Consider the following 12,332-nt stretch of genomic DNA (forward strand, 5'->3'; position numbering starts at 1 on the left):
CAGAGGGCTTACCAGATCGTGGCTTGATGCTGCCAAAGGCTGATCCACTGTATGTTGTAGGGGGTGGAGGTGGGGGTGACTTTGCACTGGCAGGGCTTCGTTCCCTGACAAGATCCTGTTCTTCATGTCCAGGTGAGCCCAAAGACGATGTAGAATTCCGGCTCTGGAGGTCATCAATGTATTTACCATACATTAAAGTGTGAAACTGACAGAAAATGAGCACAAATGCTCAAGCTGGATTTGTATACAAAGCCTCTGCCAGAACTTGAAATGATTTTTACACTTCTTCACCAATTTTCATAGAGATTTTTGAAATTAATGTCCCAGCTGCAGAAAATACTGTGAAGTACCACACAACAGCATTGGTTTGGTTGCTTGCTAACCAGTAATCTCTCATCTCTCACCTGCACAAAGTTCCTGACGGCCTCCTTCTGAATCTGCTTGTTCCTAGCCTTCTCCTCTTCCTGTCTCCGTCTGGCCAGCTGGGCCTCGTGGCGGCTCTGCGATATCCCGCTGTCTCGCGATGGGGCCAGTGACGATGACGAGGATGTTGTCATCTTGTCAGCTCGCTTTAGTTGCCGGTGGCTTTCACTGGTGGCTGATGGTAGCCGACCGTTGGGGAGGTTACTGGAGTGGCCTGATGACATCCTACTAACGAGGTCAACGTGAGGTAAAGGAGAGAAATGATTTTGTACCCCAAAAAAAGGCAATTCAGGATTGGATCATTTAAGATTGTCTTGCAGAAGTAATGTTTTGGCCATAAAAATTCACTGGCTAAATTCAACAGTACACATGTGAATATGCTGCTTATCATAGGGATATTTTAGTTATCAGAGTTGAGATTTTTGCTGGGACGTTAATTTGAAAGTCTTGAAGCTTTATTTATAGCAATTCATTCTTTCAAAATCTTGCCATGCAAGCAGGCATCAAATGCACAAGATTCCATTCCGGATCTTAGGAATACATGGTCAGGAAATGGACCTTAAGTATGATCCAGCAGTTTTTCTTCTTTTCAAACACATAAAAAAACAAACCACACAGATATTAATGAGAACTGCCAACACAACAGTGTAACAAAAGCCCCAAATCTTTGCTTTCTCATATAATCTGCCTAACAAGGTAGGCTGATGTGTTTCATCTCTAGTCATATTCAGTTCATGAACATTGATATTCAATATTTTTCCAACTAATTCCAACTTTGTTGCCAATCTGTGACATCAAAGAGGAGATACTTCCAGGCTGAAAATCCCTTCAGGGACATTCCACCCAAATCATATTGTCAACATCAGACCCAAGCCACCAGAGAGTTACAAGCTGAGAAGAGTGGGCGGAAAAAGAGTGTTAAGAGAGGGGAGGAAGACGAGGGGGGGGAAGGAGGAAGCGTGCTTACTTGTAGGAATTTCTGTCTACACTGCTGGACCTGATATTGTCCGCTACGTTAACTGTGGCTCTTCTTTGCTGTCTCTTTTGCCGGTTGCTGAAAGACGATGGGACAAGTTCCTTTTACAGAATTTACACTTGGATTTCTCAAATCCAAAACTCCACCACGGCACAGTCAAACCAGCAAGACAACGATTGTTGATAGCCTTAAGGGATTGCTGACTTAAACCTGCTGACAACATGTTTCACCCCAGCAGGCTTCATTTCAAAACAGATTTTTTTTCAAAGGACTTGAAATATTCAGGGGTTACTATAATCAATCCACTTAAAGTTTCTGAACACTTTTTGGCCAAAAACTACAACATGTATCAAATTAATTATTTTTTGTTCAAATGAAATCCAAATGTTGTCCAATCCTTTCGTAGACGATGTCTTCCGCTACACTACATCTACAGTACTGGAATCAGAGGAAGTCTACTCAAGCAGATTAAGTCAATGCAGCTACAATAGTCAGTCTCCAGTGGGGGTAAGATAATATCATAATCTATAATTGCACCATTAGAAACAGAACGCAAATGTGCACAAAATGCAGCCCATACCCGGGTGGTCATACTTGGTTCCCATTCTCTAATGGTCATGTTCATCAAGAGAATGGTTTTGAAAACAAGGGGGTTTGGAATCAAATTGAAAAACAGGTTGAAACGTGACCAAAATACATCTATGGTCACTACCTTTTGGGGGGGTAGGCAGAGAGATTAAATACCAAGGCATGCAAAGACGGGGGATGAAGGGGCAGGGAGGTGAGATGGGGGCAGGGTGGTGAGATGGGGGCAGGGAGGTGAGATGGGGGCAGGGTGGTGAGATGGGGGCAGGGTGGTGAGATGGGGGCAGGGTGGTGAGATGGGGGCAGGGTGGTGAGATGGGGGCAGGGTGGTGAGATGGGGGCAGGGAGGTGAGATGGGGGCAGGGTGGTGAGATGGGGGTGGATTCAGTGAGACGTGAGGGAGACTGACTACAGACAGAACCATACAGTTTGCTCCTGAAACCACAGTGTCTTGAAAATTGAACAAATCACTGGTAACCTTGCCCAAAGCTGTGATCTGAATTGGAATAAATTGCACAGAAAGGCTGGTGCACCTGTTACAGTCCAACACACAATTCCAATACAACACAGTCTTGACATACAAAGATACCACACAAGTGCAAAGCTATCAAACAGATCACGTGCAAATGCAGCCCGATACACAAAGAGGCAGTGCATCTAACAAAAAAGCCACAACCAGCAGCCACATACTGTACAAGAGAGCAACAAAAAACTATATGTATAACAAATGCATTAACAGCACAATCACCAAAACTCAGGAGGTGTCATTTCAATTGTCAGGATGACTTCTATTTTTCAGTGAGGTTAGAGGTTAGAAGTCTGAATATCTCTTGGCAATCTGCAAACCCTCCATTTGCAAATTGTTGATTTGCATATGGAGAAATTATCTCAATATTTTCTTCATTTGTAATGTCTGACCATAGATAGTTCTGCGTGTTCGTGACTTAAGTCTGCACCCTTTTCAAAAAGCAAAGCAAAAAGGGGAACAAAAGCGGAAAGGGGTTTGTAGAGTAAGGGGTAAGCAAACAACACATACTAAAGAGCATGCAGGTCCAACTTACATCTCCAGGGTGGTTGGTCGCTGCAGGCACTCACTAAACGAGGAAGACGATAGAGGTCTAGGTTTCTGGCTCCTAGAGGCGTGGGAAAGGGTTGGACAAGAGAGATGCAAAGGAGGGAAAGAGGAGTGGGGCAAAAAAGACAAGCAGACAAACAAACAAGCATGCAGACAATTCAGTTATCAGAGTAGGCACAGTCACGGACAGATCCAAGGTTGTAAGGTAAAATGACTAATGGGCATTACAATGTTGACAGGGCACTGAAACAAATGCCGTCATTTTGGAAAGTGTCTCCCAACCCATCCCCCCAAAAAAACAAAAGAAAACCAAAAAAAACGAGCGTTTGTGCAAAAGAAAAAGACCAAAAAATTTAATTTGGGGAAAAAAATCCCACCCTTTTCTACTGAACAAAATTCCCTCCCCACCTGAAATTCAAATTCTGATCACCTCTCTTAACATCAAGATCTATTCTGTGTCAAAGGGGTTATCGAGTCAATAGCTGGAGGGATACCAAACATGGATCTGCCAACGGTCACATTGCAGACAGGCAAGCAACAGCAAATACTTCAGTTGAAATAAAAAGAAGGAACCAAACTATGTCACAACACAATCACAGTGCAAACAGTCAATGAGAAAATACAGCTATAAGATGCTAACTTAAAAGCTAAAGCTTTGTATGAAACAGCACACAAAACTGCTTCCTGTTGGATAGCCTGCTTCCCCAAAGGTGTATTTTGGGTGTCTTAATGCCTGTACTCCTTCCCTCAAACAGTCCGCTTTCTGTCAGGTGGTTTTTAGGGGCTAACAGAGCTTCTCCTGGTTTTGACCTCAACATGATGGCTTACATGTACATGCAGAGTTGCAAATTACTAAATCTTCTGTCAGCAGACGTCCATCAAGAAAGAATTGATGATGAAGCAAAAATAACTGACATCCAAAAGTCTGATATGACAATCACGTATCGTGCACTGATGGTTCACCAGGTCCTTTAATGCACTGCCATTCCTTGGAGTTGTAATCAAGTAATAATCAAGTACTTCACAAGGACATTGCTAGTACCTCAGCTTCGATGAGAGTCGTCCAAACAAGCTATTCAAGTGAACTCTATCAACAACATTCCTTTTGTTATTGTTCTCTCACTGTTAGCAATGGAAGTACTTTTGATGACCAGTGACAAGTACTAGTAAAGAACTTGACTATACATATAGCACTGGAATTCCTTGGTGAGTCTGGCACAGTATCTCACCTTTCGCCACCCCTATTGACAACATTCCCGTTGGCGTTGACGGACAGCAGGCTCCCCGACGGGGAGGAGCGTCGGTACCGCTCCTGCTCAGCCTCACGCCTCCGCTCCGTCTTCCATCGTTCCTCCTCCTGCTGCCACTGACGCTCTGCCTCCTCCTGCCTCACTCGCTCCTCCCGGGCCTTCAGCTTCTGGTCCTCGTAGATGGCCTTCTGTCTCGTCAGCGCCTGAGGGGATATGGGACAGAGGGGATGCGGGCAGATTAACCACTGTATTTGGTGAGAAATCAAATTGAGGGCAGGTAGCATAGGCAGGGGTAGGTTAAAGAGGGAGGAGCTTCTAAGCCCGCATCAGCGTTAATGATGCAAGTTGAAGGGAAATTTCTAATGATAGATAACCTTCAAGGGCATCAATGACATACAAAACCAACCAGTCTGGCAGAGACAACTTAAGTATCAACAGTTTTAGAGAGTGCTTCTTCAGGGAAGCAGATGTTAGTATCAGGTATCCTATAATGTCCAAGTTGGAATGCATGAGATGTGGGATGGAGGAATAGGAATGACGTTGCACATCAAGGTTGGAAACAGTGACAAAAGCTTTCATTGTGAATCTGAACATGATGCACATGCTTGTCGTACTTTCAGAGGCAAAAAAAAACCTGAGGAATCGGGATGGGTGGGGCAGAGTAACCAAGTGGGAGGTAATGAGGAAGCTCACATCCCACTCGCCTAAGGAAACCAGGATACAAAAAGAACTATTAGCACAATGCCATTCAGGGCCTTTGAAAAAGTGGATTGTTCGCGTACAAATTCTTCAACAATTATATAACGTTGAAGAGTAGGAATAGATGAACTTGTATTTTCACACATTACCAGCTTTCACACCAACTGCACCCAGATTAACGTTACATCTACTGATTGTTAGGCTTTGGGGCAATCAATAAGGAATTGATCAACTGTGGGAAAGTATAGAGACAACTGAACCGTATTTCAAATGAATGTATGAACAGCAGCACAGGAGGAATGGAGGTTTTCCATGGCAGCCATCTTGCAGGTCAGTGGTTTTGTTTCACAGGGATATACAAAAAGGCATATGTGTGTATCTCTGTGGAACAAAAACACTGATTCACAAGATGGCTGCAATGCAAAACCTCCATCAGAGCTATGTCAGAATTCAGTGGAGATATGCCACGCTGGACTGGGCTGAAATTTGGCCTACAGGGCAGCAGTGGATAATTTCAAGCAGGAACAAAAAAGCTCAACAGTGATGCCACAAACCGACATAAAAAGCCTGACTTGGGTAATATGCACAGTCCCTAAATGCACTGGATTACAAAAGAATTCATTCTTTTGACTTAGGAATCAAATGTTCCAGATTCATATCCTGATGCTGCTGCATTTAAAATCATTCTTCATAATTTAGTATTCAATAATTTTCAATTCATGATGCCAAGAACAAAACATGCTTCCAAAACAGATGAAGAAATAGTTACAAAGAGACAGTTTTCTTCTGTATATTGCCTTCTTTGACGTTCATTCAGGAAGACCTTTCTCGTCATCTTTTGACAATTCTAAACATTTTCGGTGCAAACATGAAAAAGCCCACTTTCTATCAACTTTGTCTCTCTTTTCTTCAAGATTGTTTAAAATCCCTTACAGTTAAAGCACTGGCTATTTCCACAACAGCACTTACCAAGTTTTCTTATGGTCAATTCACTTCCAATCTGTGAACAATATATCTCACCAGGCAGAGCACATCAACCCAAGTTTTACTGGTCTCCGCAGAGAGCAAGTTGTCAAACAGATCATCATCAACAGCAAGCTGAACAAGTATCCCAGCATGCCATGCGCAGTCAGGAGGGGGAACCCTCAGACATTGATACATACTTTATGGGGCTTCACCTTGGTAAACTCGTCTGGTTCCGTCTGTGTGGGCGTGATCTCGCCATCCTCCATGCCATCTTCGCCCGTGTCGATGTAGTCAATGTCTGCCTCATTGTCGGCGCCGAAGGATGAGTTGCCGCTGCTCAATGACTGGTTTAACAGCTCCCCCCGCTGCTGTCGGAGTTCTTTCTGCTGATTGGCTCGATCGGCCAGGATACGGGCTTCTTCATCATCATTGGATGGCTACGGAGATATACGATTCGGGCAGAAGAAATGTGACGTAAGAGGTTGGATGATTAACCTGTTTTGCTTTGGGGGAAGAAGTACATAAAATGTTGATGCCAAGGAATCGAAGCATCAGCCACCCCCAGTAAGCTCAGCTGAGGGTTACAGGTTCAAATCCTGTTTAGGTTAATTTTTTTTATCCAACCAAGGCAGTGGCCCATTTGCTTAGCTGGGGCTGTAAGTAAAACATGCATCTTGTACCATTTGATCAAATGGAAAGTGGTTGAAACTCCTTTGCTTAAAACACAGTCCAGAGTTCCGCTCCAACTTCAGAGAGCATTATCAGAGAATATTAGGTAAACAGTACAAGTACAATATTTCAAACAGCAAAGCCTCATTCACAGATCTAGCAATGCCTTCTTTTCTGTGTCTTATTGTTGAAAGCAAATACCTCCGTAGCAGACCACCTCTTGTCTCCGTCGATGTAACCCGAGTCCGCCGTCAGTGTGCCCCGCCTCAACTCCCCGATCTTCGCATTCCAGAATGCAAGTTCTTCCGCAACACTAACAAAAAAAAAAACATAAACAAAAGTGCAGAAAAGTGTGCGGTGAGTAATTGGTTGACAGTGGATGAACAGGTGTGGATTCAAACTGATGGATGATCGACTACAAACAAAAATGGATCAATCATCTGTGTTAGGTATTGCATGTACCAAACAATTAAAAATGGACAGCCTCAAAGTGAATAAGTAATGGCATGTCTACAGCACATGTAAGAACACAGAAGACACAGTCTTTGCCCAGGTTAGAACAAGGAAAACTTAATACATACACTATTACAAGTGATTCAAAATTTAAAAACAAATAGCGCTTTTAAGACTAACTGTGATCTAAAGTACAGCATAAGCCTCCGTAGCCGTAGCTTCTTTGATTAGATACAGTGATAGTAAAGCAATGATTGTGAAGACGATGCATTAGAAAATCAGCGATTCTGCCAAATTGCTCCAGAAACCACTGTGACGTTCCTAGTTTGATGCGATGTAAAAATATTCGCTGTCAAAGCAGCTCTCCTAACACAAACTGTGCAGTGGCCAGGATATGCTCATGATCATTTCAAAATGAGGATTGTTCATTAAATTTTCAAGGCACTACTAAATTTATTTCTTGCATACCAGCTGAAAGAGCAAAGTGAAAATGGAAGCAGGGAAAAGTTTAGAACATGACCATGTCTAAATCTTCACAATAAGCGTGATTATTGTCCATCTGAAGTACCAAAATGTACTAAAAGAGAGAATGAAAGAGTGCTAGGCACATATATCAAATTTATGTCAAATGTGTGTGAATATATTTACTGATTTTTTTTACCAGACATTTGACCTTAACAGCTACAACTGCTCCTTTTTTCCGCTTATCTGTCCTGCATTCCTCCTTTCCAGTAAAAACTATTTCCCATGATCAAGATAGGACCTGTTGTCATGGCAACCATGCAACTTGATAGTGCAGAGGATATGTTGCAAAAATATTAACACATTCCAAGATGAGGTTTCAAAATACATGCAACGCATCAACTTTCGTCCTGCTTCTTTAACCTTTTTTATAGCAGTGAATGCTCAGACTTCCAGCCAAGAAATAAAATGATTAAAAGCTTTTCAGTTATTGAAAAATGAACATGTATTAAAAATTAAACCAAAAAACGGTACAACGGACTGAAAACATAAATTGACCAATGAGGACTAAAGTCCTCCTGCAAAACCAAAGAGACTAACGAATCTCTACTACAGCCTTCTAACTTCAAGTGGCACAGGTTTACATTTTAAGTGATGTAATTGAATCGTCGCCAAATTTGACATTCCTCTGTTTGAAATCACAAGGAAATCATGTGACAGGTATCTGCAAAATAACATAACACTGCACCTGTCTTTTTTTTATTTCCTTGAAAATGTACATGTGATAACTACATCAAAATAGTGCCAAAAAAGTTGCAGTTGACAACATACCAATGCTGACAACACAAATCTATCACTGCTGGTAACAGGTAGCCATACTGGATTTATACATGTAGGTATGTAGGTTTTTACGTACAAATTTACTGGCAGTTTCATGTACTTCATTTTAGCAAACACACATGTAAGGAATAATACTGAAAAATATAGCTTGGCATCGATATGATCCACAAGAGGCTGAGTATACAATATTTGTTTTGTTATTACTAGCCACTTATTTTCAATATTTCATCCCGGTTACATGACTCTGATCCAATATGGCCGCCCTCAATGTATGACATCACATGCAAACAACTCATAATGGATCTGTTGTACTACCTAAGGTCACCATTACACAGGGTGGAATGACTGGAGTCAGAATCAATGGAGGACTGGGGGGTGAGGGCGGAGCTTCTGAAATGAAAGGGGTGGTAAAAGAAATGGCACGAGTGAATAGAAAGTAGAAATTGTTGTGAGAAAGTCTGCAGTGAAGCACAAGCCCCCCCAAAAAAGGAAAGAGAAATAAACGGAAAAAAAGCAAGAAACATATGGGAAATACGTGACAGTGAGAGTGCCCTCTATTGACAATACTGAAACACTTGCATGCAAATGAGTTGCCATTTACAGTGTCCGAATTTTGGAACTTGTCTCCAACACAGACCACTTCAAGGAATTATTTTTGAAATTCAATTATGTTGTATCAAAATTCAAAGGATAAATGAAAAAATGCAGCGCTTTCTCTAGAAAATGCCAAAGTACAATGTAATCAATGGTAACCCTCTGACATAAAAACTGAAACCAATTAACTCAATCAACAATGCTGACATTTTCATCAGCAACGTGTGAGCCAGGAGCCATAATGGAACCAACAGTGCCCTCTGTGATGTGTCAAACAAAACGCATATGCGAATGCATGTCCTGAAGGTTTTTTTCAGGAAAGATCACTGACAACCATCTGTTCAACCTGTAATTCCATCTGATATTGTCTTGAGCGCCCTCTATCAGTGGAATAGGGAAACCATGCCCATTCAGACATGCCCACTAGACAGAACACCATACAAGAATGACAAGAACCAGCAAGGAATTCCACACACCTTATTCAGAGTGGCGTACTACTGACAGGCAAACCAACTTAATTATCATGCTGCACCCCCACAAAACTACCCTCTCCCTCGTCATGTATACATTCCAAACATTTGGTCAAATTTTAGCCCCCCCACCACTGAACCCACACAACAAATCACATGATCAGCAACTAAAACCATAAAAAAAACCAAGAGCGAAAACAAACACACAAAATACCTAGGAGAGCCATTTGTGCCTTCTGACCCCTTTACATACTGGGCAGTGAGTGTGGAAGGACTGAGAATCACGGACTGGTTCCCCGCTTGGTTGGTGTCCAGGTTGTTGTTGTGGGCAGAGCCAAAGCGCGTAGCTGCTTCATGAGTGGCTAGCCATGTGTATCTGAAGCACGGTGTTGATTGGTTCATGATCAGTCGTGGGAAAAAAAAAAACTTTGCCAAAACTGAAAGGTCACGCTTTCCTTCGATCATCAATGCCCTTTGATATCAAGATTTTTTTTTCCTCTCAGACACTACACATTGGCACAATGATGGCAACTAATTACTCAGTAAAAGTTGGATACAAATACTCAATGGTGGCACACAAAACTTTGCCCGAAAGAAAGTTTAACAGTGACGGCACACAAAAAAAGATTTCAAGAGAAACTGCTGGTATTTAGGACTGCCAAATTCTGCAATTTGTGAAAGGATTTGCATGTGCAGCTTTTCGCTTGCAAAAAAGAGGAAGAAACCAAATGAAGGGCAGACTGTTTAAATACTTTTCAGGGAAACAATTATTGGGGCAGACAAACATTTTGCTGGCGTCAACTCTTGGAAGTATGAGGAACTACTAGCCAATCTTTTAAGCACACTTCTGAGCCAAAAAAAAAGAGAGCAGAAAAAGAAATCAGCTGAAAAAGAGCAAATGAAACATTAGTTAGAAGGCATCTGTGAGCTCACACCACGGCTGCAAAATTATTCTCCAACGACTTCTGGGATCAATGGGACGGGTTTAGGTTGGGGGCTTACAGGAAGAGGTGAGGCAACTGTAAAACTCAGCAGCTCTTGCCAGGCACCAACTGAAACATTCACGAAATCAAACTTCAATTTTCTGTTGTGTCATAGGCAACTTTTATCCGTATACTTTGGGTTTACACATACTACAAGCAGGACAGGGCTGATAACTTCTTCAGAAGACATCACTTGAATCCCCCAGGCTCCTCATTCACAACCTCCTGCTTACTTGCAAAACAACAGACTGGTACTTGATGGAAACCTATACAGCAATGTTTATACAGACTTCCAAGAACTAGACCAAGATGATGGCCTAAGACTTTCAAAGAGATTGGTATGGGTATCAGTGACATACTTGGCATTGTTGTAGGACCGTCTTGACAGTCTCTCGTTCTGTTCCAGACGACTTCTCCTCTCGTCTTTTGTGGCGACATTATTTAGGTATTTAAAAATATGGACCTTCCCTCTTGTACACACCTTTGGATTAAGAATAAGTTACAGGTCATTACAAAATTATTGAATCAAAGTAATTTGAAAGAAACCAGATATAAATAGCACACAAGAGACACGAAAAATGCAGAGCAAAGACAAATGGAGAGCTTTTGGAATCTTGTATTTGACTAAGTTTTTAAAGTTTTACCATAAGTCTTCCGTTGCTTAGAGGTTTTTCCAGCTTTAACCCAACAAATGATGAATGTCAAATGGCAGGATCTTCGCAGAACCACGCAGACAACATTTTTTTTCTAACTGAGTGCTTGTGTTACCTGGGCAGGCGGCATCTCCAGTGGATTGTGCTCCAGTTTCAAGATGTCTAGCGTCTTGATGTGACGGTACGATGGTGGGATGAAGGTGATCTTGTTACAGGAGACATCTAGCATGACTAAAGGCAACCGGCTGATCTCTGCAAAATCAAAAGCCTCAAAATAAGATATATTCCCCATCATTCAACAGCCATTTTACATTCCTTCTCTTGGACTCTCTATCTCAAAAAAAGATACTGATGCTCACCTTCCGGTAACTGCATGAGGTGATTCCGTCTGAGGTTTAATTCCTTCAACGATTCCATTTCCCCGATCTGGATTGGTAGCGTATCGAGTTCATTACAGCTGGCATCCTTTTGAAAGAACATGAGAAAAAAAAAACAATTATACAGTGTATCAGTGAATTAATCATATACATGTACAGTTATGAAAAGAAAACATTACTGCATCTGAAGACTTTCTATGCATAAATTCAAACCCCTCAATCAGAGACTAAAAACTAACATCAATTTTTTTTTATCTAAATGAAAGTAATAATTACAAAGCTGAAGACACTCCAGGAGTGAATCAAGGACATCCACTGTAGCAGGATTTCAACACATCTCCCCAGGATGAGAAATATCCCGGTGGGACGGTCGTCGGGGACCAGCTTGCCCTACTGCTGAGATACTCACCAGATGCATTAGCGTCTTCATCTTGCCCACTGCAGGAGGTAACGCTACTAACTTGTTATTGCTGACGATGAGAACCTCTAGGTAGATTTCGCATATTTCTATCGGTAAAGCTGAGAGTGAATTACGACTGCAAGGAGATAAAAATGAGACAGGGGCACGTGAGAGGAAGCGATACGGTGAAAAGAGAAGTGATTCTTTTATTGGAAGGATAAAAATAGGGCTCAGGGGTCAAGCCTTTTAAAATGACATGAAAACTGCACATGTACATCCAACATCAGGGACTTACTATTCATACAGGCCTGAAATGGCTTTCCGGTATTTCTGTCTACTCTTTAACATTTTTACAAAAATGTGGCTCAATCAAGTCAAGTCAAGCAAAGCACAGCCATAAATCTGAGACCATGCCGAGGCAAAGCGCACCAGGCTGTAAAGTGCAAGATTGTTTGTT

General features: G+C 41.9%; 1 protein-coding gene across 11 annotated transcripts in view; it reads right to left on the bottom strand.

Moving 5' to 3' along the window:
- The window catches only part of LOC110977824 (DISP complex protein LRCH3-like), a 38,460-nt gene that overhangs the window by 6,262 nt on the left and 19,866 nt on the right, over positions 1–12,332 (bottom strand). For 2 of the 11 annotated variants that reach the window (XM_022232283.2, XM_022232281.2), the window contains exons 3-15: positions 11,885–12,011; positions 11,458–11,563; positions 11,214–11,350; positions 10,805–10,926; positions 9,677–9,838; positions 8,714–8,788; positions 6,845–6,956; positions 6,187–6,411; positions 4,289–4,512; positions 3,046–3,117; positions 1,391–1,477; positions 405–651; positions 13–163 (exon numbers count right to left, since the gene is read on the bottom strand). In XM_022232283.2, coding sequence (XP_022087975.2) covers positions 13–163; positions 405–651; positions 1,391–1,477; positions 3,046–3,117; positions 4,289–4,512; positions 6,187–6,411; positions 6,845–6,956; positions 8,714–8,788; positions 9,677–9,838; positions 10,805–10,926; positions 11,214–11,350; positions 11,458–11,563; positions 11,885–12,011 — 1,847 coding nt within the window. The remainder of the gene's footprint in view (positions 1–12; positions 164–404; positions 652–1,390; positions 1,478–3,045; positions 3,118–4,288; positions 4,513–6,186; positions 6,412–6,844; positions 6,957–8,713; positions 8,789–9,676; positions 9,839–10,804; positions 10,927–11,213; positions 11,351–11,457; positions 11,564–11,884; positions 12,012–12,332) is intronic. The other 9 variants (XM_022232290.2, XM_087145511.1, XM_022232282.2 and 6 more) reach the window with 8 other exon arrangements.

This window comes from Acanthaster planci, linkage group LG14, assembly GCF_054643075.1.
Source record: "Acanthaster planci isolate LZ-2023a linkage group LG14, COTS_SCS, whole genome shotgun sequence".
Taxonomy (NCBI): Eukaryota; Metazoa; Echinodermata; class Asteroidea; order Valvatida; family Acanthasteridae; genus Acanthaster; species Acanthaster planci.